Source organism: Vicugna pacos, chromosome 2 (assembly GCF_048564905.1).
Source record: "Vicugna pacos chromosome 2, VicPac4, whole genome shotgun sequence".
Classification (NCBI taxonomy): Eukaryota; Metazoa; Chordata; class Mammalia; order Artiodactyla; family Camelidae; genus Vicugna; species Vicugna pacos.
In genome coordinates this window covers 121,045,761-121,073,671 of record NC_132988.1, presented here as the reverse complement: position 1 = coordinate 121,073,671, position 27,911 = coordinate 121,045,761, and the positions used below count along the sequence as shown (strand labels likewise).

Below are 27,911 nucleotides of genomic sequence, written 5' to 3'. Positions count from 1 at the left end.
TCTCCCCAGACGCCACCTGGAAGGCCCCTGGGCTCACGGTGGCACCGCGGAGGGGCCTGGCTCCCAGTCCCGAAGCACCCGGCTCTGCTGCACCTTACTTTTGATCTTCCCTCTTTCAACCAAACCTGGAGACCTTCCAAAACCCCACTGTCCAGGCAACATCCCAGATGGGCCCCGCCACAGTGGCGGGGAGCCTCTGAGTGGTCTGTTCCAGGACCGGGAAAGAGGTCCTTTCTGCATCCATCTGTTGCACAGACGTCAATCCCCTGCTTCCTCAAAAGGACCAGGAGTTCAGGACGGCCTGAACCACGCACTCTGACGAGAGCCAGAGCTTAGGTTTTAAAAGGAAGAACACTTTGATGTTAATCGGAAGAGAAACCATCATGGCCACTTCAGTTCTGCAAGTAAACGTGTCAGACGAGGTACCGCTGAATTTTATCCGAGCGGCATAAGGTTGGCCAGTGCCCTGCAGGGCGGCCTGACATCTCAGGAGGTGGCCACCTGGCGCTGAGGCAGGAGGTGCGTCGTAAGACCCTGCTCCTACCTGGCAGGGGAGTGTCGGAGGGAGGGGGCCAACCCAGAAAGAACTCCGCTCCCAGCTCCGCCTGCCTTGGACCCAAATCCAAACCAGTCAGAAGGCACTTCCACTAATGACAGGGACCTACGAAAATTTTCTCGGGGAATAAAATCAAGAAAATATCTCCAAGGATTATAAATGTCTTCTTTCACTATCATAAACGCCTTCTTAAACCTTAGATCAATGTCTTTGGTAGAAATCTTATGATGTTATGAAATTAGGAATGAAAAAAAGGAGACCCGACGTTCTGTCCTCTGCAGGGCCGAGGCCCAACCAAGCTGCCCCCACAACTCAGGAGATAAAAGTTAGAAGCAAAAGCCACACGTGCAAAGCAAATGCCTTTTATTGAAGTGACAGAGTGGGGTGGCCAAGGCCACCACCCTCAAGGCCTGTCCCAAGTCCTCAGCACAGAGAGCACCGACCCTGGCCGGCAGCCCGCGCCGTGGCCCTGCTCCTTACAGCAGGAGGAGCGGGCAGTGTAGGCCAGGGGTTCAGTACACGGGGGACAGGTTTCCCACGGCTACACCACACACAGGCCCTTCACAGCCAGCAGTTTACAAAAGGAACACAACCCCAGGCTGGGGTCTGCACACAGACTCCAGTTAACAGAACGCCCTTTCGAAAATTCATGTCAAAATAGAGACGCTTTCTCAGAACTGTAAAAGCCATAAAAATGCAAAATACTTCTTTAGGAGAGACTGCACCACAGTGACACCTCGTGTCCGAAAAGCACATTCACGGGGAAGAAACGGAGCGCCAGCCCCCACGCTGCTCCCCCTGCCCGGCGCTCAGTTATTCTCGATCTGCTCCAGGTCCAGCTCACGGCTGCGGTCCAGAGGGAAGGCACCCTCCTCCCCGGCGCTGTCCCAGTCACTAGGGTCCCCGCCACTCCAGCCCTCACCCTCGGCGGTCACCCACTCCAGTGAGGCCCTCGGGCTAAGGCCGACGGGCCGGGGCTGCGGGCCGTGGGGGTCACGTGGGGAGGACACGGCCGTCTTCGCTCGGGCGTCATCCTCGTCCTCGTCTTCGTAATCAAGGGAGCAAAGGCTTTTTGAATTTTTTAAAGTCTGCAACAGAAAAGACACAGGCTTAAAGCACCTCCAGGAGGCCACAGGGGAGGCAGCATCCCAACGACCCTGAGAGGGGTCCCCAAGTTCACACAAGGCGTCCTCGGTCCCCTGGGTGTCAGCCACACTCCCTCCCTCCCTGGGGGCTGCCTTCTCAGAGTCCCGCCCACCCCTATCCCCGCCTTGCCAGGTGGCTGGCCAGGCCTGCACTGTCCACTGCCTCATTCGGACCCAGGGCACCACGGGGTGGGGGCCTGACACCCAGCGCAGCCCCAGATGCCAGGGACTCAAGTGTGGAGCTGTACCCACAAGCCCAGCAAGTACTCATGGGAGGACTGGCCAGAGGCCCCCAGACCACGCCCAGTGTGGCCCCCACTCAGCAGACCACGCAACACCCACCTCCAAGGCCCCAGGTGGAACCCTGCAAGGGCCCCCAACCCCTCCAGGCCAGTCCCCCTCTCTGGGCTCCCAGCCTCCCCAGGCGGGGCAGGAAGAGGCTTCTCTGCAGAACTGGGCCCCAAAGGAGACGCCGAGAGACACAGACTCAGGGGCCCCAGGCCCCCGTGAAAAGCTCACGGCCGAAGAGCCACAGCGAAGGGCACAGGGGCTGACCGGCACTTTGGTCCTGTCAGGAACCCCAGCAGACACCCCCATGCTGCCGAACACCTGGGGAGCCCCTCTTGTGCGAGGGCGGCAGGGTAAACCCAAAGAGGAGGCGATCTGAAGGAAATGCGCGACGCGGGAAGAAAACACACCCTGAAAACCAAGTCACCAACGTCCAGAGGTAAGATCCTCACCCTCAGGCCCAGGACAAGGGGTCAGGCCACTTCTGGGCCTGTGGCACCTGCTCACAGCGCCCTCCCTGCACCCTGCCGCGGGCTGCCCCGCAAACTGTGGACGGACGAGCAGGACAAGGGGCCTCCCCTTCACCCACCCGCCCACACTCCAGGGACGCCTTAGTCACTGGTGGCCAACGACCTGATGGACCGCACCCACGTAATGAAGCCTCCGTAAAACCCTGTAAATGGCGGGATTCTAGGGTGCTGGGAGGTGGGGCTGCCTGGAGAAGGCGTGGAAGTTCCGCCCCCTCCCCACGCCCCGCCCTCCACATCTCTTCCAGCTGGCTGCTCCAGAGTGGCAGCCTTTATAGTACACAGGTGTCAGTAAGGCGGTGCTTTCCCGAGTTCTGTGAGCTGTTACAGCAGATTAGGGAACCCCTGATTTACAGCTGGTCGGCGGGAAATGCAGGAGGCCGGGGACTCGGGCCTAGTGCCCGAGGTGAGGCTGTCTGTGGGGCTGAGTCTCACCCTGCAGGGTCTGCACTGACGCCGGGCAGTTAAGTGTCAGAACTGAATCGAACTGTCGGACACCCAGCTGGTGTCTGCAGAGAACTGGAGGTGTGTGTGCAGTGGGGAAAACCCACACGTTCGGTGTGAGAGGTGGTGTGAGTCAACACAGACCACAGTAGTGTCCCCTGACCCACCAAAGAACTGTCACTCAAATGCTCAGTTTCAAGAGGCCGCAAGCTGGGGGCTGGTGAGGGACAGAGGGGCTGCCAGCCTGACCGAGGGGCAGGGCTGGAACCTGGGCTCTGCGTCCGCCCAGACCTGGGCCCCATCCCCTAGAAAGATGATCAGAACTGACAGAAGTTTTTCACAAAAGACTCTTTCAAACAGACAATTTTGTGATTTGCTCACAAGCTATCTGCACACATTCGATCATTCACATCGGGGATAAAAAAGACAAGTACAGAGGCCCTGAGAAATACAACGAGCAATTTGTTCCCAAAACTGAAACCTTAAATAAACCATATCCCAGAAATACACAGTTTAAAACAAACCGAAACAAAAGGAAACCCTGAACGTGTGGGCTGTTTAAATCCACACACACCCTGGGCCCCAGTGGCTTTTCGGTGGGTTCCACCAAACTTGACACACGAAGGAGCCTGGCGGTGGCCCCTCCCGCCCAGCCCCAGCCTTCACGTGCCTGCAGCCCGGCTGCCAGCGTGGCTACCACCCTGCGGCGACCCTCAGCAGAACCAGCGGGCCTGAGCTGCTCCTGGGGGCCTGACCCTGGGGAACACAGCACACACAGTGCTGTTTGTCACGTGGCCGCAGATGGCTGAGGTACTATCTCATACTCTCATTGGAGACACCGCTCTGCTGGGGGTCAGGGTGGAATCAGTCAGAGGTGGGTTAGGACGACGTCTCCGTAGCACAGGGGTCATCAGGAGCCCGGCAGGACGACTGCAGAAGGAAGCAGAGACGCATCAGGACCACCAAGCCTGGGTATCACGTGACAGGTCTCTCCCTTTGCGGAGGCAGGCGTCTCGGTCCTGCCTGGCCGGGCCCCCATCTCCCATTTCTAGTTTGAGGGCCAGTGTGACCCCCAAACCTCTTCCTACGTCCCAGCTGCCCGCTCCTCCACGCTCTCCCCCAGCCTCTCTGCAGAGCGGCCTCTCCGAGGCAGAAGGTGGTCACGGCCGTCATTGGCCCGGAATTCCGCAAGGGCGGAACCGCCCACCCCAGCAGAGGGCAGGGTACATGGGAACCAGGATTCTGATCCTTGCAGCTGTCCACACAGCACACACACAGTCACACACATACACATACGCCCTATGAAGGTACACACTTGCACACGTGGGGGCTGGGGGCTGCGACCCCCCGGAAGGTACGGCACTCAGAAGCTGCAGCCCCTCGGCCCTCAGCTGCCCCACACCGCATGTGCCTGCATCACCCCTGCTGCCCGCTGGGCCCACGGCTCACTCCAGCCCATCACCCTACAACTGCCCCTTCCTGCCCCAGGGGTCGGGACATCCACTCCTGCAAAGAACCACCCAGTAGCGAGGGTTCCCCCCGCTCTGCTTCTCCTGCCCACTCTGCAGTCCTCTCCCACAGTCCTGCCCCCTCAGGGCCCACAGACCCTCGCCGGGCACTGGGAAGTGGGGGCTGCCTGTGGGGTCATGAACCGCTTTCCTCTGTGCCATCTGGTTTCAGGGACACCCACCTTCGCCGCAAAGCTCAGAACACTTCCTTCCTAAACCCCAGCTCTGCAGAAGTTTCACAGCCAGCAAGTCTGGGTGGGCAGCCCCCCTCAACCACTGGGAAGAATCTTCAGGAAACCCACCAGTCAAGAAAGGCAAGGCCGACGGTTCTGTCAAGAGCACCGTGCAGCCTGACTCCGTCTGCACGCTGTCTGACGATGGCGACCCCAACCCATCTGCAAGGTCCTGCTCGCCCTCACCCACCCCCGACCAGGACCCCCGCGCAGCCGCCCCATGCGATGCGGGGAGCACGGGCGTCCATTTCTCACACCCAGGACTTTCTTCCTCAGCCCACCTCCCCCCAGGAAGGTCCCGCCCTCTCCCTGCAAAACCCAGGGCCGGTACTCGAGAAACCGGCTCTTCCCTCTAAGTCCGCTTTAAACGGCCCACTGTCAGCAAACAGCGAGGCACAGAGGGGCAGGCGGTGTCACCCGGACACCAGAATCCTCAACCCGGTCCGCAACCCAAACTCAGAACACCGCTTCTCCTGAGAGGCGTCGGTGGAGGAGAAGCCTGGGGTCAGGCGGTGCCCGCTCAGCCTTGGGCACCCCGACGTCTCCTCACGACCCAAACTGTCTCCTCCCTGAAAAGGGCAGTTCAGGCTCCCACTCCACCCAGGCTTGCGCGGCGAGGACGCCGGCGCAGAGGACCGAGCGCATCGCCCCCTGCCACCGCCCACGCGAGCGCGGAGACCACGGCGCCCGCCCCGCGTCCCGGCCCGCCCCACCTGGCCCCAGAACCGCCCTGCGGCGGCGGCGGCGGCGGCGGCGGCGCCCAGAGGGCCGAGAGGAAGCCTCACCCGGGTCATTTTCAGGAAGTCCAGGGACGGGCGCGGCCAGCGGCCCTCCTCGCGCCTGCGCTTCAGCCGGCTCTTCCCGCCCGCGCGCACGCACGGCTGCGAGCGGCACCGGAGCAGGCCCCGCCTGCGGCCCAGCCGGGGCGTGGACGTGGGCGTGGACGTGGGCGAGCTGCCGGCCGAGGGCGGGGCCGCGCCCGCCGCCGCCGCCGCCGCCGCCGCCAGGTGCTCCTGCGAGAGGGACAGGCGGCGTCGCGGGGGCAGCGCACAAGGGCCCGCGGGTCGCCAGGCCGGGCCTAAGCTGCTGTCGCCGAAGTCCACGAAGCCGCTGCTGGCCGAGGCCGGCCGGGGCGCGGGGGGCGAGGTGGGGCCGGCCGCAGGCAGGGCGTGGCCCGGCGACCAGGCGCTCCGGGATGGGCCGGCGCTCGGGCTGCCCTGCAGCGTGGCGCTCCCGCCGCTGTGGCACCGCCTCTTGGAGACCGGAGTCCAGACCTTGGAGCCGCCCGGGCGCCACTGGGAACGGCAGCGCGCCAGCTCATCCGGCTCCGACAGGGACCGACAATGCCGCTTGGTGGGCGGTGCCGAGGGCGGCCCCCCAGGCTCCCTGAGGTCCCGGGCGCTCACGGCGCCCAGGCTGCTGGGCGAGAGGGGGACGGTGGGGCCCGCGGCCGCCTGGCTTCCGACGGGCGGTCCTCTGCTGACGACCTTCCAGGGGTGCTTGTCTTCTGAGGAAACACGAAGAAGAGACGGGTGAGGAGGGCCCAGGCACATCCTCCTTGCACCTGTGGCCCCTGCCTGGCCTTGGGGTGCGCCCAGATAAGCTCACGGGCGCCGAGGGGGCTCTTCGCACCGCGCCGGGAGTAGCGAATTCCCCCCTTCTCCCCGCCCTGCACAGCCACAGGGCACACCGCGGTGGGGATCCTGCTGGGACAGAGACCCTGACACTGCAGCTTCCGCTTCCTCGCCATTGAACCTCAGGGGCGTGAGGGTCAGACAAGAGGCCGAGCATCCAGGAGTCAACAGTTGATGCTCGCACATGACGGCACCTGAGTGAACGGGGCAGCCTGGGAGCAGGTCTGGGGCTGGTGGAAGTCCAGATCCCCTGCTAACCTGGCCTAGAGGGTGTCCAGCAGCCCTGTGCTGGTCACTGCTGTGCGTCACCACCAGGCGAGGGGCCTTGGCACAGAGGCCAGAGGACCCTGGGAGGAGGCCAGGCCCGGGCAGGGAGACGCACGAACAAAGGCCCCAGGGTGACCCTGGGGTTGAAGAAGGGTTGGTCAGTCAGAGGGGAGAGCAGAGATCTGTGGGCCTGGGGGCAGCCCAAGGGGCTCTGAGCCCGGACTGGCCCCCTGTGGGAGAGAGACATGGCACTCAGGAGCGTGGCCCACACCTCCTCCTCCCATCCGGTCACTGGAGAGCTTAGGGAAGCCTGCACCGAGCAGCCCAGAGAGCAGCTAGTACAGCATCACCACAACTGTGAGCAGGGCTGCAGGGGAGGACCTGGACGCAACTCAGGCTGTCCCACCTGAAATCACCCCACTCTGACCATGGACACCAGCCACAGAGCATCACAGGAGCCAGCAGTTCTCACACTCACTCTCACGGACTCATACTCAAGCAGCTAGGCCTCCTGGCCCACATGAGGGGTGTGCACTGGAGGGAGGGGGGAGCCCCAGACCCACACCGTCCAGGCACAGAGGTCCCCCTACACCCACCGCTGACTGCGTGTGCTCCGCATACACTGCCTGACACCGTCCTGTTCCCGCCCTTTGGCGACTGCAGGACCCCATCTGAAAGGAGGCCCTTTCAGCTCGGCCCTGCCAGGCACCTTCCAGAAAGGGTACAGCAGCCCCAGACCCCACCCACTTTGCTGCCCAGAGGAGAGAGGGGCCTGGCCAGGCCCGGACGGCAGGCCAGCGGAGGGGGAGGACGGCTGCGGGCCCCCTGCCGCAGCGCAGCCAGGCTGTACAGGCGGCCTCCCATGCCCCTCCGCCCAGCAGACTGGCGCCCCCGGCTCAGCGTCAAAGGCCACAGCAGCCCAGGAAGACCTGCTGGGGCTTTTCAACACTTACTGTTGGTCTCAAAAGGGAACAAGCAGCCAGTTGAGCTCACATTCTCGGCAGAACACTGAAGGTGAAAAGAAGGGAGTTTCAGTACCGTGGACTCACGCGTGCTGATTCAGAAACGGTTCAGGCAGGTGTTTTTCTCACCACAATCAACTGCACTTTCCCAGCACTGTGTTTCGTGATGAGTAAAAAGAACAGCATGGACCCTGGAATACGTCTTTCTCTTAATCAAGATTCTTAGAAGCATCACGATGTTCACTGAGTAAAGGCCATAAAAAGGTCCCCAGCATACGCACTGGCGCCAGGACCGTCCCGCTCTTCGGGAAGCCCTCCCCCCGTGGTGCCCACACGGCCGACCCCTCCCTCTGGCGAGTGGCCAGCTGCAGGGCGCAGCGGCCCATGGGGCCCCGCCCGAGCCCACGCAGCTCTCTTCTCGGCCATAATCTGCCCATCAGACGAAGGGGCTGCGTGCAGCTGCAGGCCACTCAACGCCTGTCTGTCTGTCTGCTTTCTCGCGCTCTCCTGACCTCGTGTGCGGTCACGGCTGCTCACCTTTTCCTGCCCCTCAAGTCCTCTCCATCACAACACGACTCAGTCATGGAGTCTAGCTTCTCAGGGACAGTTTCATCGGATTTCCAAAGTCACGATAAAAAAAGGAAATCCTTTGTTGCTTCTCATAAAGTAAGTTAAAAGCTAGGTCATCACCCAGAAAAAAGAGGCCTGCCAACAGTCAGGCTGGGCAGAGCAGGGACCTTGTCGCACAGGATGTCAAGAGCCTGGCACCAGCGTGGGCACCTGGTGACCATGAGGTTCTCCACCAGAGAGCCCCAGTCAGATGGAGCTGATGAAAAAGCAGCTCTGTCAAGGAACAGAAAGCCTGCAGTGAACACGGAGCCCACAACGCCATGGAAATCCACACCCTTGTTGCTGCAAACCCGCCTGGCCCTGGGGATCTCAGCCCTCCCCTGGGCCACCCTCCCAACACGAGCACCAGGGACCATGTTCTCATGTACACCGTAGCCCACCCCCCTCAGGCTGCGTCCCCAGCAGGTAGCAGCGTCCTACCAAAGTGGGGACACACACCTAGCAGGCGCCCACTGGGCCAGCTCAAATGGCGCCACACAGGAGCCCAGGTTCCAACATAGAGCTACACAGGCAAGGGCCATGTAGGACAGCCCAGGACCCCTGGTTTTGGACGGAGCCACAATGAGAGCAGAGGAGGGCTGGCCCTGGCCTCCGTGGGAGGATGGCCGCTGGGCTGTGTGCTGGCGACTCCCAGGACCAGTCTACAAGACACCTCGTGCGAAGGAGCCCCGACAGACGAGGTGGCCTCTGCACACTCGCTGGAGACATGCAGGGGCTGAGGCCACAGGTTCACGCTGAGGCAGGCCTGGCCCACCACACTCACAGAGGCTCCACCTCGGTCTACGTGCAGGGCACAGCCAAGCGGAAGGGCTGAGGCTGGTCAAACCAGGCCTTGACCAGCTTGTGACCAGGGCAGGTCAGCTCCTCTCTGTGAGCCTGGAATCCCCCACCCAGGACAGGAGTGACCATGGAACACACATGGCAGGGTTGCTGCTAGGGTTACATAAGAACACAGGAACCCTCCATGCTCAGTGATGGAGAAAAGACGTTTCTGAAAAGGGTGTGGGGCCGACCACACATCCACACAAAAAGACGAGGAAAGTCCGACCCTGACCTGCTTCATCCCACACGTGAACTTCCGTTCAGAGAGTGTGGGCTTCAAGCTAAGGGCAAAACGGCAGCACTTCCTGAAGAAAGCATAGGAGAGTATCTTCCAGACTCAGGTCAGCAAAGACGTCTTAAGTGGGACACAAAAAACACTCACGTGGACACATTCGTCTACGCTAAAATTTAGAATTTCTTTTCATCAAAAGACACCATTAAGAGAAGGACAAGGCAAACCACAGGATAGGAGGAAAGATCTGCAGAACACACATCCGAAGAAAGACTCACAGCCAGGATATACAGACCATAAGAAGTGCACACCACCCACAGGAAAAGGAGCAAAAGGACACCAAAAACGACACGCTACCGTCCGTAAGCCCAGGAAATGGTGCCGACCTCACTGGTCAAGGCCGTGAGGTCAGAGCCGCAAGGAGACACCACACCTGACCGGGAGAAAGTACAGGCTGAGGTGCTGCTGGCGGACACGCTGGGCAGACCTTCCCCACAAGTGGAAGCAGACGTCCCAAAACAGCTGGCACGTAAACGCCATCAGCGGCACTGTTCTTAACAGCCAGTCGTGGACACAGCCCAAGCGTCTGTCCAGCAAACAGGGCAAAGGAACAACCACCGAAGCACCAGCCACATGGCAGATTCCAGAAGCGTTCGCGTCGAGTGGAGAAGCCAGACTCCAAGAGCAGGTGCTGTGCCACAGCACTTCTGTAACGTTCCAGGACCCGCCAAGCCACCTGGGGCCACGGGGCCTTCCCGGGGCAACGGAGACGTGTGGTGTGGCAGGGACCAAGTTACTGTGTACCCAGCTGGCAAAAGTCACCCACTCAATACCAAACACAATCTGCACACATCACTGTATGCAAATTATACCTCACTGGAAAAATCTCCCTTAAACGTAAGAGTTTTGAAAGCTGAGCTTTGCACCAACCCCAAGTCTGGACCCGTGCACACGGACACGCCGGAGGCACACACCGCACGTGACCCTCCCTGACCTCGCCCCTGCCCCCTCACCCCTCCACCCCGCACCCTTTGGAGGCCGCACGGCGGCCGCTGGCCCCGGCCCCGCTCCCCACCCTGCAGCAAAGTTGGCTGCTATCCTGACCCGGATTGTGGCTTCTGCTTTGGCCCCGCCCTCACTGAGAATGGACGCCAAGCACCTGTCCCCACAGGGCCCCTGGCACAGGCACCCTGTGAGGCCCTTCCCCAAGCTCCATCCGGCTCACCACCCACCGCTTCAGTGCCACCAAAATCCAGCCCTGCGTCACTTCTCAACACCCTCTACCCACTCTGCTTCTCCCAGCATGCCACAGTGACCCCCCAGGCACCCTGCTCACCGTCCGCCTCCCCTCAACACCCCCAGCATCCAGAACAGCCCCATCCCTGCTCTCGGGGAGCCTCGAGCCCAAAATCAAACAGGTGAGAGAGGTGACGGGGAGTCCTTGCTCAAAGACACAATCGTTTGTGTATTTCACTGTGTAGGTGATTCCTGGTCTTCAAGAAGTGAATGTCAGGAAGAGCAGGTGCTACCAGCAAAGGCTGTGCACCCACGCGCGGTGCCGAGACCACGCGGGCCCGCCGGCGAGCCTCCCCAGGAGTTCGGTGAACACCCACATAACACGTGGGGCTTGTCTCCCAACACGTGCGTCCCGACAGAGACGCATGGGGCTTTCACCAGAGTAAAATCCTCTCCATCACCATGGGCAGAATTATAGGTCAGAGTTTTCTCGTCATGGTCTCTTTACAAAAAGAACTGCCTGTGGCCCCCTTCCTCGTGGACCATGGGTGACACACAGGCCAAGCTCTGGGCGCAGGCGCCTGGGGCCAGGCCCCCAGCATCAGGCAGGCGCAGAGACTCCGCTGCCTTCCTCTGGGCCTATGATCCAACCAGATGGGGCTGGTGGCCTGAAGGTCACAGTAACATGACCCTAGAAAATGGCTCCCTGGCGTCCCCCATGTCCTTCCACCTGGCCGAAGCCCGGCTTGGGCAGTGTCCCCCAACCCCGGGGTGGGCAGCTTACCGGGCCAGCATCGTAGCTCTTGTGGGTGAGGTCGTCCAGGCTCTGGTTCTGCAGCTTCTCAGTGATGAGGGTGACCATGGTCCAGGGCCTGTGTTCTCTGTCCACACCAGCAGGCCCTAGGGTTCTGCAACATCGGGCTTCAGGAGGCCCAGGCTGTTGCGAGGTCCGAGCCAACCCGCCAGGCTGCGTTTGTTTTAAAAATCAGTGATCCATTCCCAAGGGCTCCTCAGAGCTTCATGTCTGGTTTTTGCTAAAGGGAAATTGTCACACGTGACTACGCGCAAAACCACCCGGCCAAGGCTACACTCACCTGCCGGCTCCACGCGTGCAAGTGTTCCTGGTCTTCCTACCTGACAAAGGCTCTCCCGCTTTAAAACTGCCACTAGAGTCCTCTCCTGGAAAATGGAACGAAAGCAGGGGTCTGGCTGATAGGCGCAGGTGAGAACCAACACGGGAGGTCTTCCCGACCCCTGCTCCAAACAGCGGGGAGGAGGCCCTGTGATACCTCGGAAGCTAGAAAGCCACTGGGAAGCGGACCTTCAGCCAGCAGTGGGGACGCCCCAGGGACCACCTGGACCCACTTGGCTGCTGACCGCCAGCCACTGGGCGCAGCAGCTAAACACCCCTCCCCAGCTCCAGCCAGCCAGGCCAGGGCCCCGCCCTCAACTCAAGGCGGGGCTTCCTCCCAGGAGAGGAAAGGGGGATGCAGGTCTGCAGCAGGCCCAGCGGGCGGTGATGCAGGTCTGCAGCAGGCCCAGCAGGCGGTGATGCAGGGAGGGGCACTGGCCTCACCAGGGACCCAGCTCCCCACAGAGACCAACAGGGAGAGTCCCCGAGTCTGCATGCAGCTGGTCACCCCACCGCCACACACAGCCTCACCCCTCCCTGGTGGCCCTGCTGCCTATGAGCAGCTGCCAAGGGCCACCAGCCCAGGAAGCCGTAGACAGAGGCCACACAGACAGGAAAACCCCAGCAACCTGGAGACACAGGCACCGGAGGACGAAGCCTTCAGCAGCGTGCTCAATCCCACCTCAGAGGGGAAGGTGGTGTGCCTACAGAACACAGTCAGAGCACCCTGCACAGGGAACACCTAGAGAGAAAGGAAAAGAGCTCTTGGAGATGAAACTCGAGCAGTGAGGGGACCTCCGGAACCTTCAGTTTAGGTTCCTAACTGCCACCAGAGGCCTCCTCGGGCCCAGCAGGCTGTCCAAGGCAGACGGCAGACGGCATGCAGCAGGTGCCAGGCCCCACCTCAAACCGACCATCCCCCTCTGGGCAGCATCACTGCCCCCAAGCCCCGGTGTGGATGAGGACAGAACCCTGCCGTGACCCCTGCCAGGACCTCAGGGAGCACTCAGCGTCCTGAAATGCATTCGCAAAACAGACCGGCAGATCCGGGAGGAACCCGTACGACACTTCCACAGATGCTAAGAAGACGCAGCACACCTTCCATTCCCAAAACACACACGTGTGCTCTCAGCTGGCATCGACAGGCCTCCTCAGCGTGGCTCTGAAACACCAGGCCTGAGGCCAGCATCCTCCCAGGTGGGGAAACGGAGGTGTTCCAGAAAACACAGGGGCAGGACAGAGCACCCATGGTCACACCACACCTCGGCGCACGCCGGGCAGACGCGGGACGGCATGGGGCCCCCCTGTCAGCAGGAGCGTGTGGACCCGCGGGTGGCGTGCGCCCCAACCACAGGCCCCATCCACAGCAGGGGACTATTCGAGGCCAGGAGAGGCACTTGCTGTCAGCACTGTCCATGGCCATGTCCCCTAGTCTGAAGCCCAGTCACGAGCTCTTCAGCACCTGGTGTGCTCAGCACTGACAGCACTCCCAGGGCCCCACCGTCTGGACAGGGGCACAGCAGGGACGCCAAGGCTCAGACAGGAGGGCCAGGGCCAGCCAGCTCCCCCGAGGGGCAGCTCTGTACCATGAGGGGCTCTACTTCAACATGTTTGGAACCAGGGAGCCAAATCACAGGGGGCCACATGGCACCGCCAGCCACAGACACCCCACCAGCCCAAGTCATGGGCAGGGCCAGCCAGGCCACGGAATGGCACCCACAGCTCAGCCAGGTTCTTCCTGCCCCTGCACACACCCACTCGGGCCCCGCACAGGAGAGGGGCGTTACAAGGGCCCCTTCAGCTCGACGTGGGACAGGCCAGCCCACAACGGCCACGCACTGCCCTCAACAGATGGTGAGGGGGCAGCGTCCTCTTCTGCCCTCTGCCCACCGTGCCGGCTCCTCAGGGTCTCTGAGACCCTCCTGTGACGCCCCCTCCGGAGTCAACATAATCCTAGAAAGGTGACAGCAATCACAACAAAATTTGAAAAAATTACAAAACAAGTAGTAGTTTACTTTCAAAACAGGCCCACATCCTTGGAGGGCTGGCTGATTTCCAGGCTCAGGGCGGGGAAGGACCAGCAGAGACTGGAGCACCTCCAGGTGCCAGAGGTCCAGGACCGGTGCAGGAAGTGCTGACAGGGCCCGGGAGCCAAGAGAGGGGGCAGCAAGTGGGTCGTACTCCCCAGGGAAAATGAGACCCACAAATCCACTCAGATGTAAATAACCGAAAAAATAGAGAAGTGGGGGAGGGGAGGCTCTCCCTGTGGGTATGATGCCAACTCAGAAAGGTGGATGGAATGACAGTGTGTTTTTAATCACCACCTGACAAACATCCCATGATGTTTCAGGCAAGATTCATCAATGAAGCTAACACCGGGGGTGGAAGGAGGAGAAGCAGGTATCACACGGCCCCAGAGCATCTGCCGGCAAGACACTCCTTCATCACAAAGGGAGGTGCTGACTGCACAGCAGAGAGGCCTGACGGCACCGAGCAGCCGGGGCGGGCATGGCCAGTCCGGGACAAAGTGGCACTGGGGACACACTGGTCAGCACACAGCAGCCCTCCCACACCCTAGATTCCTGCCTGAAACGGAGACCCTGAATTAGCTGTGAGGAAAGTCAGACAAGCAAGGTGAGCTGCGCAAAGCATCAGCAGCAGTCAGCAGCGGCAGGGCCGTCAAAAAAGACGAGCGCGTAGGCCCCGCCCCGTCCACGACACGGGAGGACAAGGTGGCCAGCACGTCATGGGGTCCTGGGTCTGTGACAGGGCTCAAGGGGACAGTGGCCAAAGCCTGCGTGGGCACTGGGGTCAGACCCAGCACTCATCTCACGTGTCCTGATCTGACCCCGACACTGCTCCATGTCAGGGTGGACGCCGGGGGGGACACGTGGCCCTAAAGAAGCACACAGCCAGGTGGAATGGCCCTCCCATGACCACGGAAGAAGTGCAGGAAAATGCAACAGAACAGCTTAACGCAAACACAAGCTGGCCAGCGGGCAGACAGGTGCCCCGTACCAGGCATGGCAGCTGCGGGAACATGACCGCGTGGAGGGGACCCCTGCCCTCCGAGGGGGTAGGGGCTGGGGCTGCGTGGAAGGAACCGGACCCTCGTGTGCAGCACTGTGATCTCCCTCCCAGAGTAGGGACGCACCACTCGCAGTGACGATCACAGATTCACAACCCCGCGCACCAGCTCCCCGGGGCTGCCACCACAGAGCTCCCAAATCCATTTCCTCCCAGTTCTGAGGCCAAAAGTCAGAAGTCAAGGTGTCAGCAGGATGGTTCCTGGGGCTCCGAGGGGGCACCCCTGTCCCTCCCCAGCTTCCAGCGGGAGCCGTGGCCGGCAGTCCTTGGTGTCCCTTGGTTGTGCCAGCACCCCCATGCCAGCCTCCACCCCCACTGCACACGGCCTTCTCCCTGGGTGTCCTGTCTCTGCATCTCCTCTTATAAGGGCACCAGTGACTGGACTGAGGTCCACCCTAACCCAGTATGACTTTATCTTGATTTTTACATCTCAGCCACATCTGCAAAGACCTTGTTTCCAAATAAGGTCACATTCACAGGTCCCAGGTTCAGGACTTGAGCAGATCCTTCAGGGGAACACAAGGCCAGGCCAGCTCCCCTCACAGGAGATGGAATGACCAGGACGGACGGTCATAACGCACAGCCCATCCCTGCTTGAGACGCAGCGTGATGAGCCCAGGATGGGCAGCTCAGGATAGCGTCCCGGCCCCGGGGTCATGCTGCCAGCTGGTGGCAGGTGCAAAGAAGGACAGGAGCAGGACCCCGTCCCTGGCAGGGCAGCCCCCAGGAGGGGTGCCAATGAAGCCAACACTGGAAGCTGAGGCGATACCAGGAGAGAGGCGCAAAGCCAGGCCTGGGTGCCAAGGGGGATGCAGATGCCAGTCATGAAAAAACTGACCGGCCCTGCTGACCGGGAGGGGAGGGGAGGGGAGGGAAAGGGGCTCTATCCCACAAGCCACTGCATGGACTGAGGAAGGCCAGGCAGCTGGGGCTCCTCACGGTCTCCGGGAGCACAGGTGGCCTCCGACTCCCACCACAGCCCCTGCACAGGAAGCAGTCCTCTGAGATCCAACGCGCACGCACCAGACCACCCCCCGGGCCCCAGGGAACCCTCCTCCTGTGTCAGGTGAACCCACGCCAGAGGAAGCAGGATAAAGGACTCAGCTCCACTTTTCCTGCGATAAGAACTTCAAACACATCATCCTCACCTCCAGGGATGCTGGTCCTTCTCTGCAACCAAGCCAGCCATTCTGTGGCTGACCTCCCCTGGCTCTTCCCCTCCCCTCCACCCCTGTGAGGCTCAAGCCACCTCCGCCATCCCGGGTGGGTGCAGTCGCTAGGCTGTTCCTTCCCGTCCACTCGGCCTCAACAGAAAGCAACCACAGGGTTCCAGCCCCCAGGGGCAACTGGTGGCCGCAGGGCGGAGGCCAGAATCATCACACTGGCCCCCAGGCCCCCAAGGCCTGGCCCTCCTGCTCACCTGGTCCCAACCCACCTCTGCACTCAGCACGCGGGCCACACAGGGTGTCCTCCCGGCCCAGGCATGTCATGCAGGCAGCAGGCGCCCCGCACGCTGCGCGGGGATGAGCCCGAGCACAGGCCAGCCTGGGCCGCGAGGACCTCTGGCTGGCTGCTCTGGCCATGCCCACTCCCTGGACTCCACCCTCCAAAAGGGCACCAAAGTGGGCTTTGTTTTTCTGGTTTTTCATTTCCATTTATTAACAGAGTCAGATGCGGCGTCCGTGAAGCCGTAGGTGAGTGTCCCGGAGCAGCCGTGCAAGCGCCACAAGCGGTGCCGAAACACGGTCTCCTGGCTCTGGGGGCCGTGCTCCCTCTGGGGGCGCAGGCAAGTCTGCTCCAGGCTCTGCCCTGGCTGCTTGCCACTCCCTCGCCTGTGAGGGCGTCCCTCCCCGTGTCTGTGTCCAAAGTCCCCGTTACAGGGACCCCAAGCATTTGGGATCGGGGCCCCCACTCCAGTGTGAATTCAGTTTACCTACCTGCCTCTGCAACAACCCTACTTCCAAGGCCCTGGGGCTTAGGGTTTCAACGTGCGAGTTTTTAGGGGACACAAGTCAAACCACAACAAGGCACATCCCTTCCATTGTGGCAACAATGGCAATGCCGCTGCGCTTCTGTACCACACAGAAGCCCAGCACCCACCCCCTCCCCAGCCCTGCCCTCGGTATCTGTTACGTCCACACTTAGCAGTGCACGTGCACAGCTGTCCTCGATGGTTCCATTTCACACATTACCTACAGACTCTGTGGAGCAGCGTGGCGCAGGTCTCCAAGCCTCCCGCTAAGTCATCACTGACAACACGCTGTCACTGTGAACGGTCCTCCAGCTGAGACACACAGGGGAGGCTGTTTCCCAAGGTGAGTAACTCCCTCCTCCTCCGCGCGGTTTCTGCCCAACACGCTCTTCCCACCAACCCCTCGAAGGAGTTGTAACTCGACAAGCAAGCCTCGTTTGGCCAGAGCCATCGGGACGGCCTGCAGCCCTTACGCTCCTGGACCAGGCACAGGCCAGCCTGGGGAGGGATGCCTCCCCCAGGTCCAAGTGCTGCCAGCAGCTGGGCTGGGCCTCGCCCTCCGCTTGCGGCTCCCGGAGCAGGGGGCCCGGCGGGCGTGTAATGCCTACACCCCTTCTCTCTTCCCTGGATGCCAGCCGGGCTCCCCAAATCTTCCCTCTCCCAGAGATGGGAAGCGTGCAGGGGCCTTGGGCAGGGTCTTCTGAAGGGGGAAACTGAGCCACTGAGGCCTCAGAGATGTGCTGGCTTCATTGATGAGTCCGCCAGCCCCCTTTCCCAGGTCTGTTTCTAGAACAGCCAGCCCTCCCAGGCCTCCACCTCTGCTACTTTCTTGTTGCTGCTGAACTGTTGCCACGACCGGCCCTGGACTTCATCTTCCAATGACGCTTGTTTCTGTACCTCCTGTTTAGCCACCAAGGGCCCTCCGCACCTCTGAACGCCCTGAGCCTCGGCCCGCTCTCCTCTAAGGCTGAACCCACCACAGGGCTCTCCTCCTCACGGCTCTCCCGTCCCAGCCATCCCAGCCCAGCTCCCTCGCTGGTCTCTGCTTTCAGGCCGGAGGTTCCGTGTGCCGATCACCTTGCTCTCCATTCCTGCTAAGAGAGGGATTCTCGAGGCCAAGACCCGCTCGGGACGGCCAGCACTCAGCCCGGCATCTCCACGCGCGGCCACCTGGCCCTTGGGGAGGTGAGCGAGGACCTGCAGTTCAGTGAATCCATGTGGACACAGAGGCTCCAACAGCGGCAGCCTTGGGGCACAGGCAGAGCCACCTCCACACGTAGCCTCTCTCTGCCACCCAAGCCAGACCCCGCCACCGGCTGCGAATCGGACACCGGACTCAAGCCTGAGCTCTGGACAGGCCACTCCAGCTCCTGCTGGCTGGCTTCTGACCCACGAAGTGGGGAGAAACTCTCCAGTACCCGCTTAGCTATTGGGCCAGGGCCCACCCCAGCACACCCAGAAGGCCAAAGCCAGGCGGTTTCAGACATGAAAGCCTCAGGTTCCGGCGGTTTTCATGAAAAAAAGTGTGAAGCCCACCAGCACCTCAAGGTTGAGAACATCCCAAGTTCCAGAAGCGTCGTAGCTAACACAGCGCAACCTCGCAACTAACACAGCGGCACCAACTCCAGCTTCTCTGATTTTTCTTTTTATTTAGTTTTCTCTCAAAGAGCACTTGAACAGAAACTCCTAACCTGGTTGAACATTAGTTATTAACTAGCGATCGCTGGTGCAGGGTTTTTAGCACATGACTGCAGACGCTCTGGCACGCCCCCCATGAGAAGGTGGAGTTTAATTGCCCCTTGACCAGACGCAAAGTGACTTCCAGGTGCCACAAAGGCCTGGTCCTTTTTGGGACACGCCTCGAAGGTGCCATGCTGCAGGCAGCCCCACTGTTCACATCTTCCCAGCCCAGGAACCCAACACAGAGTGAGGATGTCCCAGAGGAGACACCTAGCCCCAGCCCCCATCTGACCAAGCTGCACAAGGCTGCTCCAAATTCCAGGCCCCGAAATCCTGAGCAGTAATAAATGATCATCGTTGTCTGAAGCCACCAATTTTGGAGTTCGTTTGTTACACTGCCATAGTAACCAAAACAGGGATACTTAGCAAAGCAAACGGAGCCAAATGCCCCTTTCTCGCTGTTGGAGTGGGTCACAATCACCAGTCCTGCGTCACAGCAGGCTGGGAAGAAGGGGGGGTGGCCGTGTCCCCAGGATCAACACCAGCCGCACAGGTGAGGTTACTGAAGCCTGCCAAAATTGCCTGACCACTTCCCACTGGTGGCATGCAGGTACGACTCCACTTGAGGGGCTCAGTACCTTCTCTAACAGAACACAGTGGGTGCCGCACTCAGTGGTCCCTGGAAAAGCCCAAGGCAGACACAGCCCTGCGCACAGGACCATGGAAGTCTTCTTGAGAAGACTTTGAAACAAGAAAATAAGACAAAAATCACATGTCCTAACTAACCAACATCTTACTAATATTAAAACCCACAACTAGAGGGTTTAGACAACAGGACTATTAATTTAAAAGTGCCCAGAAACCATGTTTGAACCGTTATCTCTGCAAGCCAACAAAGGAGAAGAAACTCACATCTTAAAAAGGAGATTTTCGTCGTCACCTCTCTCCTAGTGCATGCAGACTGCACCCAAAATCTTCCTTCTGAGAAAGGACACAAGGTGGGCTCTGATTGGCTGCACAGAAGACCCAGGGTCGGACCCGGGCTGGCCTGCTCAGAGCTGGGCTCTCCCAGGCCAGTGACCTCACCTCTCTGGAGAAGAACCACCCACCTCATGAGGCTGCAAGGACTCAGACTAAGGAAGATGCAGGAAAGTGCTGGGTCCCTGGCACACACGTTAAATTAGGACCACTTATAACAAATGCTGAAATGACTGTGAAAGTCAATTTTCCTTTGAAAAATATTATGGCAGAAAAAGTCAAAAAGGTTTATATAAAATTTTAATTTGCTTTAAAAAAAAGTTTTTGAGTGTTTCGAATGCACCTGTGAAAAAACACCTGACTGTTCTCCTGGTCCTTTCATCTCCCAGTAAACAAACAGCAGCCTGTTCCCTGTGCACACTGTGCAGATGAGCAGATGTCTCTGTGACTAGGGAAGGTCCTGATGTGCCCACTGACAAAGAAGAGAAAGACAACAACGTTGGCGTCCTCTCCAGTACATGTTTCCAGCAGCTACAAGAACAGTGCTCCCCTTTGCGGCTCCAAATTCAAAGTCAAGAAAATGTCAGGGTCCACCAAAGGGCATGCCCGTTACGGTGGCTCTTGTTCACCCTCCTGAGATCCTTAAAGTGGCACCACAGAGCACACAAGAGGGACTGAGCTCCAGAACAAGGTCTAAGTTCTCTGCACAGTGAGCCACGGGAGGAGGCCAGTTGAAAGAAAAGCCACTGCTTCTAAACAATTGCTGTTTCGATTTCAAGTTGGGGGCAATTTCGAGTTGTCAAAATTGAGACAAACTGTTCCCCTGCTTTCTACCATCAGAGTGCGAGGCTGGGCTTCCCTGTCGGGACCTGCTTTGATGGGGACACACTCAAGAGACAGTGAGGTCACAGCTGAAGAAACAGAATCTATATGTTCAAGTTAAATTCTTGAAATGTTGTGGAACTGAAGCGCAGTCTTGAAGCCAAGTTAATCCACCCTGAAAGCTTTCAATGCTGAGAGATCATCATAAACTCAACTAAGCAATGAGTCAAGTTTGACTTTAAAAAAAATGTATTTTGACATTAGGGAAGTTTAGAGTCCAGCAGAAGCAGCCTAAGATAAAATGCAAACACTTCAGCCAATTTAACATAGACTAACACATTTCAGATCTGCAACTGCACTCAGAGTGAGGGAAAATGAAGTAGAAATAAAGTAAAACACACACTATCCATCTAACGCACCTTTCTCCACCGACAGGAAGTCTTACGACTCAAACCTCTCGTCTATGCAGAGAACGCAGCTTCGGAATCGACTTCCAATCACCTTCCACAGGTTGTTGGGGGGTCCGGCCTCCCCTCGTCGTGTGGGCCCACCTTTGGGGCTTCGTCAGGGCACAGCTTATCACATCAAACTTCCTGTTTCTCGCTGCAAGATGACAAGACACATGAGCCCCAAGAACCGCTGGAGCCGCGCGTCTCGGCACCGGAACGACAACAGCTCGCAAAGGCGACACCCAAAGTCGGTTCAACAAGTGGCAGCGCGCCCGAGGCGCGGCCCCTCGCAGTCAAAGGGTGCGTGGAGTGCACGGGGGCCCCGGGTGCGCAGGGTCTCGGGGCACACGGGACCCGGGGCGCAGGGCTCTTGGGACGCAGGGGGCCCAGGGTTCCGCGCGGCTCCCGGGGCGCAGGAGTCTCGAGACCTGGGACTCTTGGGGCGCGCACGGGGCCCCGGGCTGCGCGGGGTCTCGGGGCGCAGGGGGTCCTGGGCGCGGGGGGCCCGGGGCCTGAGCCGGCCCGGGGGTCGTGCGCGCGGCAGGAGTCCCAACCCCGGGTCGCGAGCCCCCGGGTCCCCGCGCCCTCAGTGACCCGCCCGCCGCGCTCTCCGGGTCCAGCGGCGAAAACGCTCGGCGCCGGCACCGACGCGGGTGGAAAAGCATCGGGCCGCGCGGGCCGGGCCCGGCGCGCTGACGGGAGCGGACACCGTCCAGCCCAAGTTCACGCGCGGCCCCGCGCCGGCGCGCGCACGCACAACCCCGGGCGCGCGCACGCAAGGACGGGCGCCTCGCGGGCCACGCCGGGCCGGTACCTGAGCGCGGCGGGGCGGGCTGAGCGGGGGAGGCGCTGGCCCTCAGCCGCGCTCCTCCCTCCAAGGACGACGCGCCCCAGCCGCGGCGAACAGGACCGCGGCGGCGCCCCGCCCCCGACACAGGCCCCGCCCCGCGCCACGGCCCCTCCCATTAGCGGGCCCGCGCCTGCCGTCCCTCAGCCGCGCCGCTCCGCAAGCCGGGGACAGGGCCTGTGCCGCGGGGGCGGGACTGCTGCCGGCGGGCGGGCGGGCCGTGTGCCGACGGAGGGGCGGGCCGGCCGGGAGCGGGGCTCGAGCAGATGGGCGGGGCCTGCGCAGACCTCCGCGTTTCTGCGGCGGGTAGGCGAAAAGCGCGTGCGCCGGGGTGGCCCCGCCCCCGGGGTCGGCGCCCCGCTCGCCTGCGGGCCTGCGGGCCTGCGGGCGCTGGGCGTGACGTCGCTCTCCCAGCTGCGAAGGCGGGCGGAGGCGGCGACTCAAGGCTGGTGGCGCGGGGGACGCTGGGCTCAGAGGTGGGTGGCTTGGCCAGCGCCAAGGGCTTGGCCCAGCCGGCGGTTCGGGCCCCACTTCGCGCACCTTCCGGCCCAGAACCCTAACTCGCCGTCGCCGCCGACCCCGCCCTTCCTGTAATTCGCTGTATGACCTTGGGCAGGTCGCTAGCCCTCTCGGGTCTCCTTGAGGCTCGGCCCAGTGACGGGCAGGGCGGCGGGTGCCCAGAGTCCGTGGTCCAGGGCTACGGGCAGGAGAGAAGGGTGGGCACTTGTTCGTCTGAGCACCGTGGTCCGGCCGGCCGGACCTCTTGGGGGCGGTCTCCAGGAGGTGAGGCTGGCGGTCAGCGGACTGGCCTTTGGGAGGGGCCCTGCCTCCCCTCCAGCATTCCATCCTCGGGGGATGAAATGAGCGCCTGACCCAGGATGCTAGCTTCTGGCCGTACCCCGCTCCACTGGCCCCCGCAGCGGACACCGCCCTGCACCCCCACCTCACGGGGCAGCCCCGAGGCCGGACCTCTCGTCCGCGGCTGTCTTCATGGGTTTGTTTCAGACGAGATTTAAAGGGTGCAGGCAGGGGAACGTGAGCAGGGTCACTGGGGCTGGGAGAGGCCTTAGGGATCATGTGGTCCAGAGCGCTCTCATTTGAGTCCCCAGGCCCTGAGGTTTGTGGGGGAGGTGGGAAGGGGTCAGATTGGGAAGAGGAGCCTGGCACCTGTGTGCTCACTCTCAGCATGGGGGCAAGGGCTGGACTTGAAGTGGGGGCTTCAAGCTGGCCAGGTCCTGAGGTCAGACAAATGCTTAATGCATCAGGTGGTACAGCTTGAGAGGAGAGGGACCAGATGGGGTGAGGGCTCTTTTAAGTCAAAAAGGGAGTGACACTGGGAAGAAACCCCAAGGAGGTGAGAGCATAGCCTCCTGGGCATCCTTGGGTTTGGGTGTTACGGGAGACACCAGGGATGCAGCCCCCAAATGCCAGGCCAGGGCCTCCATGCAGGTTCTGGGCCTGGTGAGGCTGGTCCTATAAAGACTTTAGAGCCAAGCCAAGCCAGCTGTCACTGTGACTGGTGGGAAAAAGTCTCCCTGCAGCCTCCTGGAAGAGCTGGAGGCCAGCGTGGCTGGTGCAGGGAGCAGGGCCAGCAACACATGGGGCTGGGGTGGGGTAGGGGATGGAGGTTTGCTATGCAGACCAGCGAAGCCACAGGGGTCCACACAGCCATCCTTTCATACCTTCTATGAGTCAAGCGGTTCTGGCCAGGTTGTGTGAGCCAGGCCAGAACAGGCACCTGGGGGCACCCATGCTGGGGAAGGGAGCTGAGTCTTCTACCCCATCTGGACCCATGACAACCACCTCAGGTCACCTTTGGGTTTGTCAGAAGCCTTGTGACTGAGTAAGTTCTATCCACCTGCTCTTCAGTACTTACGTGGATAACCACTGAAGGTTTCCAGTGGATCAGGGGATACAGTCTGTGCCCCATTAAACTAATAGCTCTCCTTGGGTTTGACGATCTCATGTGAAACTGAAAAGCAACTCAAAACCCTCCTGCAGCCGAGGAGGGAGTTGTGGTGAAGGAGCAGCAGACCAGAGGTCACTGTTGGGTCTCACATGGAGGGTCAGACCAGGGCCGCGTGCACACCAAGCACGCTGGACCAGCACTCCAGCCCACTGTCCGTGTCACGTCAAGAGGGCTCGGCCCACACCAGCTGGGCGCACTGACCTGCAGTGCCACTTGCCAGACGCTGCCATGGATTACCCCGAGGGAAGGAGTCAGGACCTACCCTTTCTACAGAAGAGAAGTCTGAGGCACAGAGCACAGGGCCTTGTCCTTGTCCCACCCCAGTGCTGCTCTCACCGGAGCACTTCACTGGGCTCCATCCTCCCTGTACCAGGATCCCTGGGGCCCCCTGCCCCAGAGCCTTGTTAGGAGAGAGGACAGATGCCCCCATAACCTGAACCAGAGTGACCAGGAGCCAGCAGAAGAGGCAGGTGGCAGGCACGGTGACTCTGTGACCGCTACTGGGGCTGGAGGCACCTTCTGGGTGGAGGAGCTGGAGCTGTCTCTGTTGGCCTTGAAACAGCAGTGCTTTCCTGGGAGAGATGGGGCAGCACACGGGTGGGTGCTCACTGTGCTGTGTCCTGGGCAGAGCCTGAGGCCAGGGACCTGCCGCCAGCAGGAGACAGACCAATGCACCAGTATGGCAGTACCTGGGGCACAGCAGGGACACAAGGCAGAGTGAACGAATGAATAAAAGAGCGTGAGATGGGAAGATGCCTGGAGAAGGGATGTGCCTTTGGGGTGTAACGCTCGGTGGAGCTGAGAGGAGGGGCAGGAGGGGGCCCCAGAAGGAGAGTCACCTGGAGGCTCCTCTCCCCCCACCAACCCTGAGGGGGACGTCTGCACCCTCTACCCAGAGCCCCAAAAGGGATCCCACTCTGCCCCTCTGGGCGGCACCTGGTGACCAGTCACTACCCGGGCTAGTGCCACGCCAGGTCCACTAGAGGTACCCTGGCTGCCAGGATAGGGGCTGCAGTGCCTCCTTGTTTGGCAGCTAAGCCCAGACCCGGCCCTGGACTTCCAGCTCTGAGGATGGTTCTGGCCTCCCCTCAGGACCCCGTCCTGTGGTGGTGAAGAGGGAGGAAGCCTGGGGCATGGAGGGTGGAGAACCCACCCACAGTCAGGCCAAGCCTTGTGGCTGGTGCCCTCCAGCTGGGCCTGCCAGGGTTTTGTCCCTGCCCAACCCCTCTAGGGTCCCCAGGCTTCTAGAAGGAAGGTGCAGCCCCACATCCAGTGAAAGACAGGCAGCTGGGACCAGAACAGAGCAGGAGAGGGTGCGGCCCTTGCTCGGGGGGAAGGATGGGGGAGGAAGGGAGAGGGAAGGGGCCCCCACCCCACCCCCAGCAGGTCTCCAGGGTGAGCACCTGGGGTATGTGCTGCGTGGGCTCCCTAGGCCAGCAGGCACTGTGGTCTGGGGCCACCCCCAGTGTCTGTGGCTGGGCCCCCAAAGCCCAAGAGCTGCTAGAAAGACCCCCACCTCACCCACCTCATGGATGAGCCACTCATCCACATGGCAACAGCAGATCCATTCTACAGGTGGGGACACTGAGGCTCAGCCCAGGGTCACTGTGCCAGGTGGAGGGGAGCTGGTCACCTGCCCAACCCTTCACGTTCACCCCTCACTCTACAACACTGACCACTCCACACCAGGCGCCGGGAACTCCAGGGCCAGCATGCCTTCTCCCTCCTGGGCCCAGGCTCTGCCCAATAATGATGGGTGAGGCACAGCCTGTCCTCTGTGCAGGGAGGACCAGCTCAGGGACCCCTGCCACACCCCAGCAGGAAACCTGCAGCCTGGGGCACAGACAGGGTGGGCCGAGTACCTGAGAAGTGGGCATGTGGTCATCCAGGGCTCTGGGGCCAGAGGGACACGGGCCAAGGCCGGAGAGGAGCCATCGGGAGAGAAGGGGGCAGCAGCAGGGGACACCTTTGTCTACACCTGAACACGCACCCAGTTCCATGAGCTTTGAGGACCGTGTCCAGTTCTGTAATGACCACCACAGTCAAGCTACAGACCACATCCATTCCCCGAGTCCCTGCCACTATTTCACCCCCCCCACCCCAGCAACCACAACCACTGCCGTTGCCAAGCACTGTTAAGCAGGTGACATTCACTCTCTCCCTTCATCCTCAGAGCCAGCCCAGCAGGTAGGCGCCATCAGCCCATCTTAGCAATGGGACCACAGGAGAGGCAGAGCTAGCACTGGATGCAGGGCTGCCTGCCACACGCTGCACAGTTCAAGTGCTCATGACGGGCCAGGCACTGAGCTCTGGGGATGTGGACCAGTTGCCCCTTTGCTGGAAGGTCAACCACAGAGCCCTCAGCACCAGGATCTGCTGCCACCCCCGTACCGAGGGGTGTTTTCCAGAATACTTTACATCTTCAAAGTGTGAGTTTTATAAAGTGGCTGACATCCCATTAAAGCCTACACGTTGACAAAGCAAACAAAACAACAAAGCAAGAAAACAAAAAAACAAAAAACCGTCATGATTCTTAACACATAAAATACAGACTAATGATCAAAAAGTCACACTTGCTCCCTCCCTGCAGCCAGGTTCCACACTGACAGCTAAGTCATTGCAAGGGACTTCCAGTCTGCCAGGCACCGTCACATGACTCTAGCTGGTGGACCTTTTAAATTTGCATATATGGGGAAAAAAACAACCCGGTAACCCCCAGTTAATCAGAAGAGCCACTCACAGATGACAAGGACCTACTGTAGAGCACAGGGAGCTATATTCAACTTCTTGTATTGAGCTGTAATGGAAAATAATCTGAAAAATATATATACGTATATGTATGTGGATAACTGAATTGCTTTGCTGTACACCTGAAACTAACGTCGTAAATTAACCACATTTCAATAAAAAAATAGAAAATACAAAAAAAGTGAAGTCAGTCAGAAAAAGACAAATGTCGTATGATATCACTTATACGTGGAATCTTAAAAAATGACATGAACTTATTTACAAAACAGAGACTCACAGAGATAGAAAACAAACTTATGGTCACCAGGGAGTTAGAGGGGAGAGAGAGATAAATTGGGAGTTGGGTTTGGCTGATACAAACTACTATGTGCAGAATAGATAAACAACAATGTTCTACTGTACAGCACAGGGAACTACTTCAATAACTTGTAGTGACCAGTCATGAAAAAGAATATACATATACATAACTGAATCACTGTGTTGTACACCGGAAGCTAATACAACATTGTGAATCAACTATACCTCAATTAAACAAAAAAAAGGAGAGAGAGAAGAGCGCTCCCCTGGGTTGAAGTGCACCCTTTTGGTTCAAGCGGAAGCTGCTGACTCACCTGGGATGCTCCATCGGCGTCTTCCTGCAGAAGGACAGAGGAATCAGCAACTTGATGGGAGAATCGCTGAAAAAGAGTCCTGGGGGTTGGGGGTGAAGGAGGGGCAGGATCCTGACGGACCAGCCGGAAACCAGACTGGCTCCACACACACAAAAAGAAGTAAGCTGGGGACATAGGATGACAGCCTGATAAGCTGAGCACATCTCTAGACGGGAAGATAGGAAAATGAATGTCCAACGGGAACAAGATAGCAATCAGCCTGGAACTATGAAAAATTAATCATGCTGGACAAATTTAATTTAGTTCTGACACGTCTTGGTTCCACATACAAGAGTCAAGAATAAAGACCACTCCGGCCCAGCCAAGGGTTTGGTAGCTCTCACATACACATATAGCTTACAGCACTTTTAGTCGAGAGATCGAGTTCCCCGATGCGTGAGCGCGTTCCATCCAAATAATGTGATGTAAAAGCCAGTAGCCAGGGTGATTCTTGCAGAATCTGAGGTAGAGCACATGCTCAGCATGCATGAGGCTGAGGTCCTGGGTTCAACCCGTAGTACCTCCATTAAAATAAATAAACCTAATTACCTCCCCCTGAAAAAAAAATCCAGAACCTGAGTCAGGTGCCCCCTGCGCACGAACCCCCAGCTGCCCGCCCCGCCCCCAGACCTCATCCATCACCACCCCTGCTCCCGCCAGCCCAGCCTCCCTACCTGTCCCTCAGGGCCACCACAGGCCACTCTCTGGCTACAAATTACTTACCATCTTCCCAAAGCCCCCAAGTCTCATCCCACAAGAGCACCAGCCCAAAGCCCAGAATCTCATCACCAAAATCAGCTCTTTGGATGGAGTTCCCTAAGCACACCTCCTGGTGTGAAGTTCCTCTCAGTCTGAAGACTTCCGAACTAGAGAGACAACTTCCCTGCACCCTATCCCCAGGCCCCACCAAGCACACCCCCCCAGCATTCATGGGCCAAACCCGGGGTACCTGCTGCCAACACTCCTGTTCGGGGGGGGCAGGGAGGGGGTACACAGGACCACCGGCCACAGCTGTTCCTTGTTCCACCAGTGACTCTCTACACCCCCTGACCCTGCCTCTGGGCCCCATGGCTCCACCTCTGAACCTCCCTTC

General features: G+C 60.0%; 1 protein-coding gene and 1 long non-coding RNA gene across 6 annotated transcripts; one reads left to right on the top strand and one right to left on the bottom strand.

The window, feature by feature from the left end:
* Positions 1-902: 902 nt before the first annotated feature.
* FAM53A (family with sequence similarity 53 member A) lies at positions 903-21,551 on the bottom strand. 5 transcript variants are annotated; one of them, XM_072947382.1, is made up of 6 exons: positions 21,419-21,551; positions 20,575-20,758; positions 11,269-11,518; positions 7,556-7,610; positions 5,487-6,208; positions 903-1,644 (listed from the first exon to the last, which is right to left on the bottom strand). In XM_072947382.1, exons 3-6 carry the CDS (start codon positions 11,344-11,346, stop codon positions 1,366-1,368), a joined length of 1,134 nt encoding a protein of 377 aa, XP_072803483.1. In that variant the 5' UTR covers positions 11,347-11,518; positions 20,575-20,758; positions 21,419-21,551; the 3' UTR covers positions 903-1,365. The 5 variants fall into 5 exon arrangements, with proteins under 5 accessions (XP_072803483.1, XP_072803491.1, XP_072803476.1 ...); XM_072947390.1 differs by lacking the exon at positions 21,419-21,551 and adding an exon at positions 19,268-19,336 and having other exon boundaries at positions 20,575-21,346; XM_072947375.1 differs by lacking the exon at positions 21,419-21,551 and adding an exon at positions 21,033-21,346.
* Positions 12,455-20,560, top strand: LOC140688448 (uncharacterized). The gene is made up of 2 exons (XR_012063155.1): positions 12,455-17,018; positions 17,584-20,560. It is a non-coding gene; the product is annotated as an uncharacterized lncRNA (long non-coding RNA).
* Positions 21,552-27,911: the final 6,360 nt, after the last annotated feature.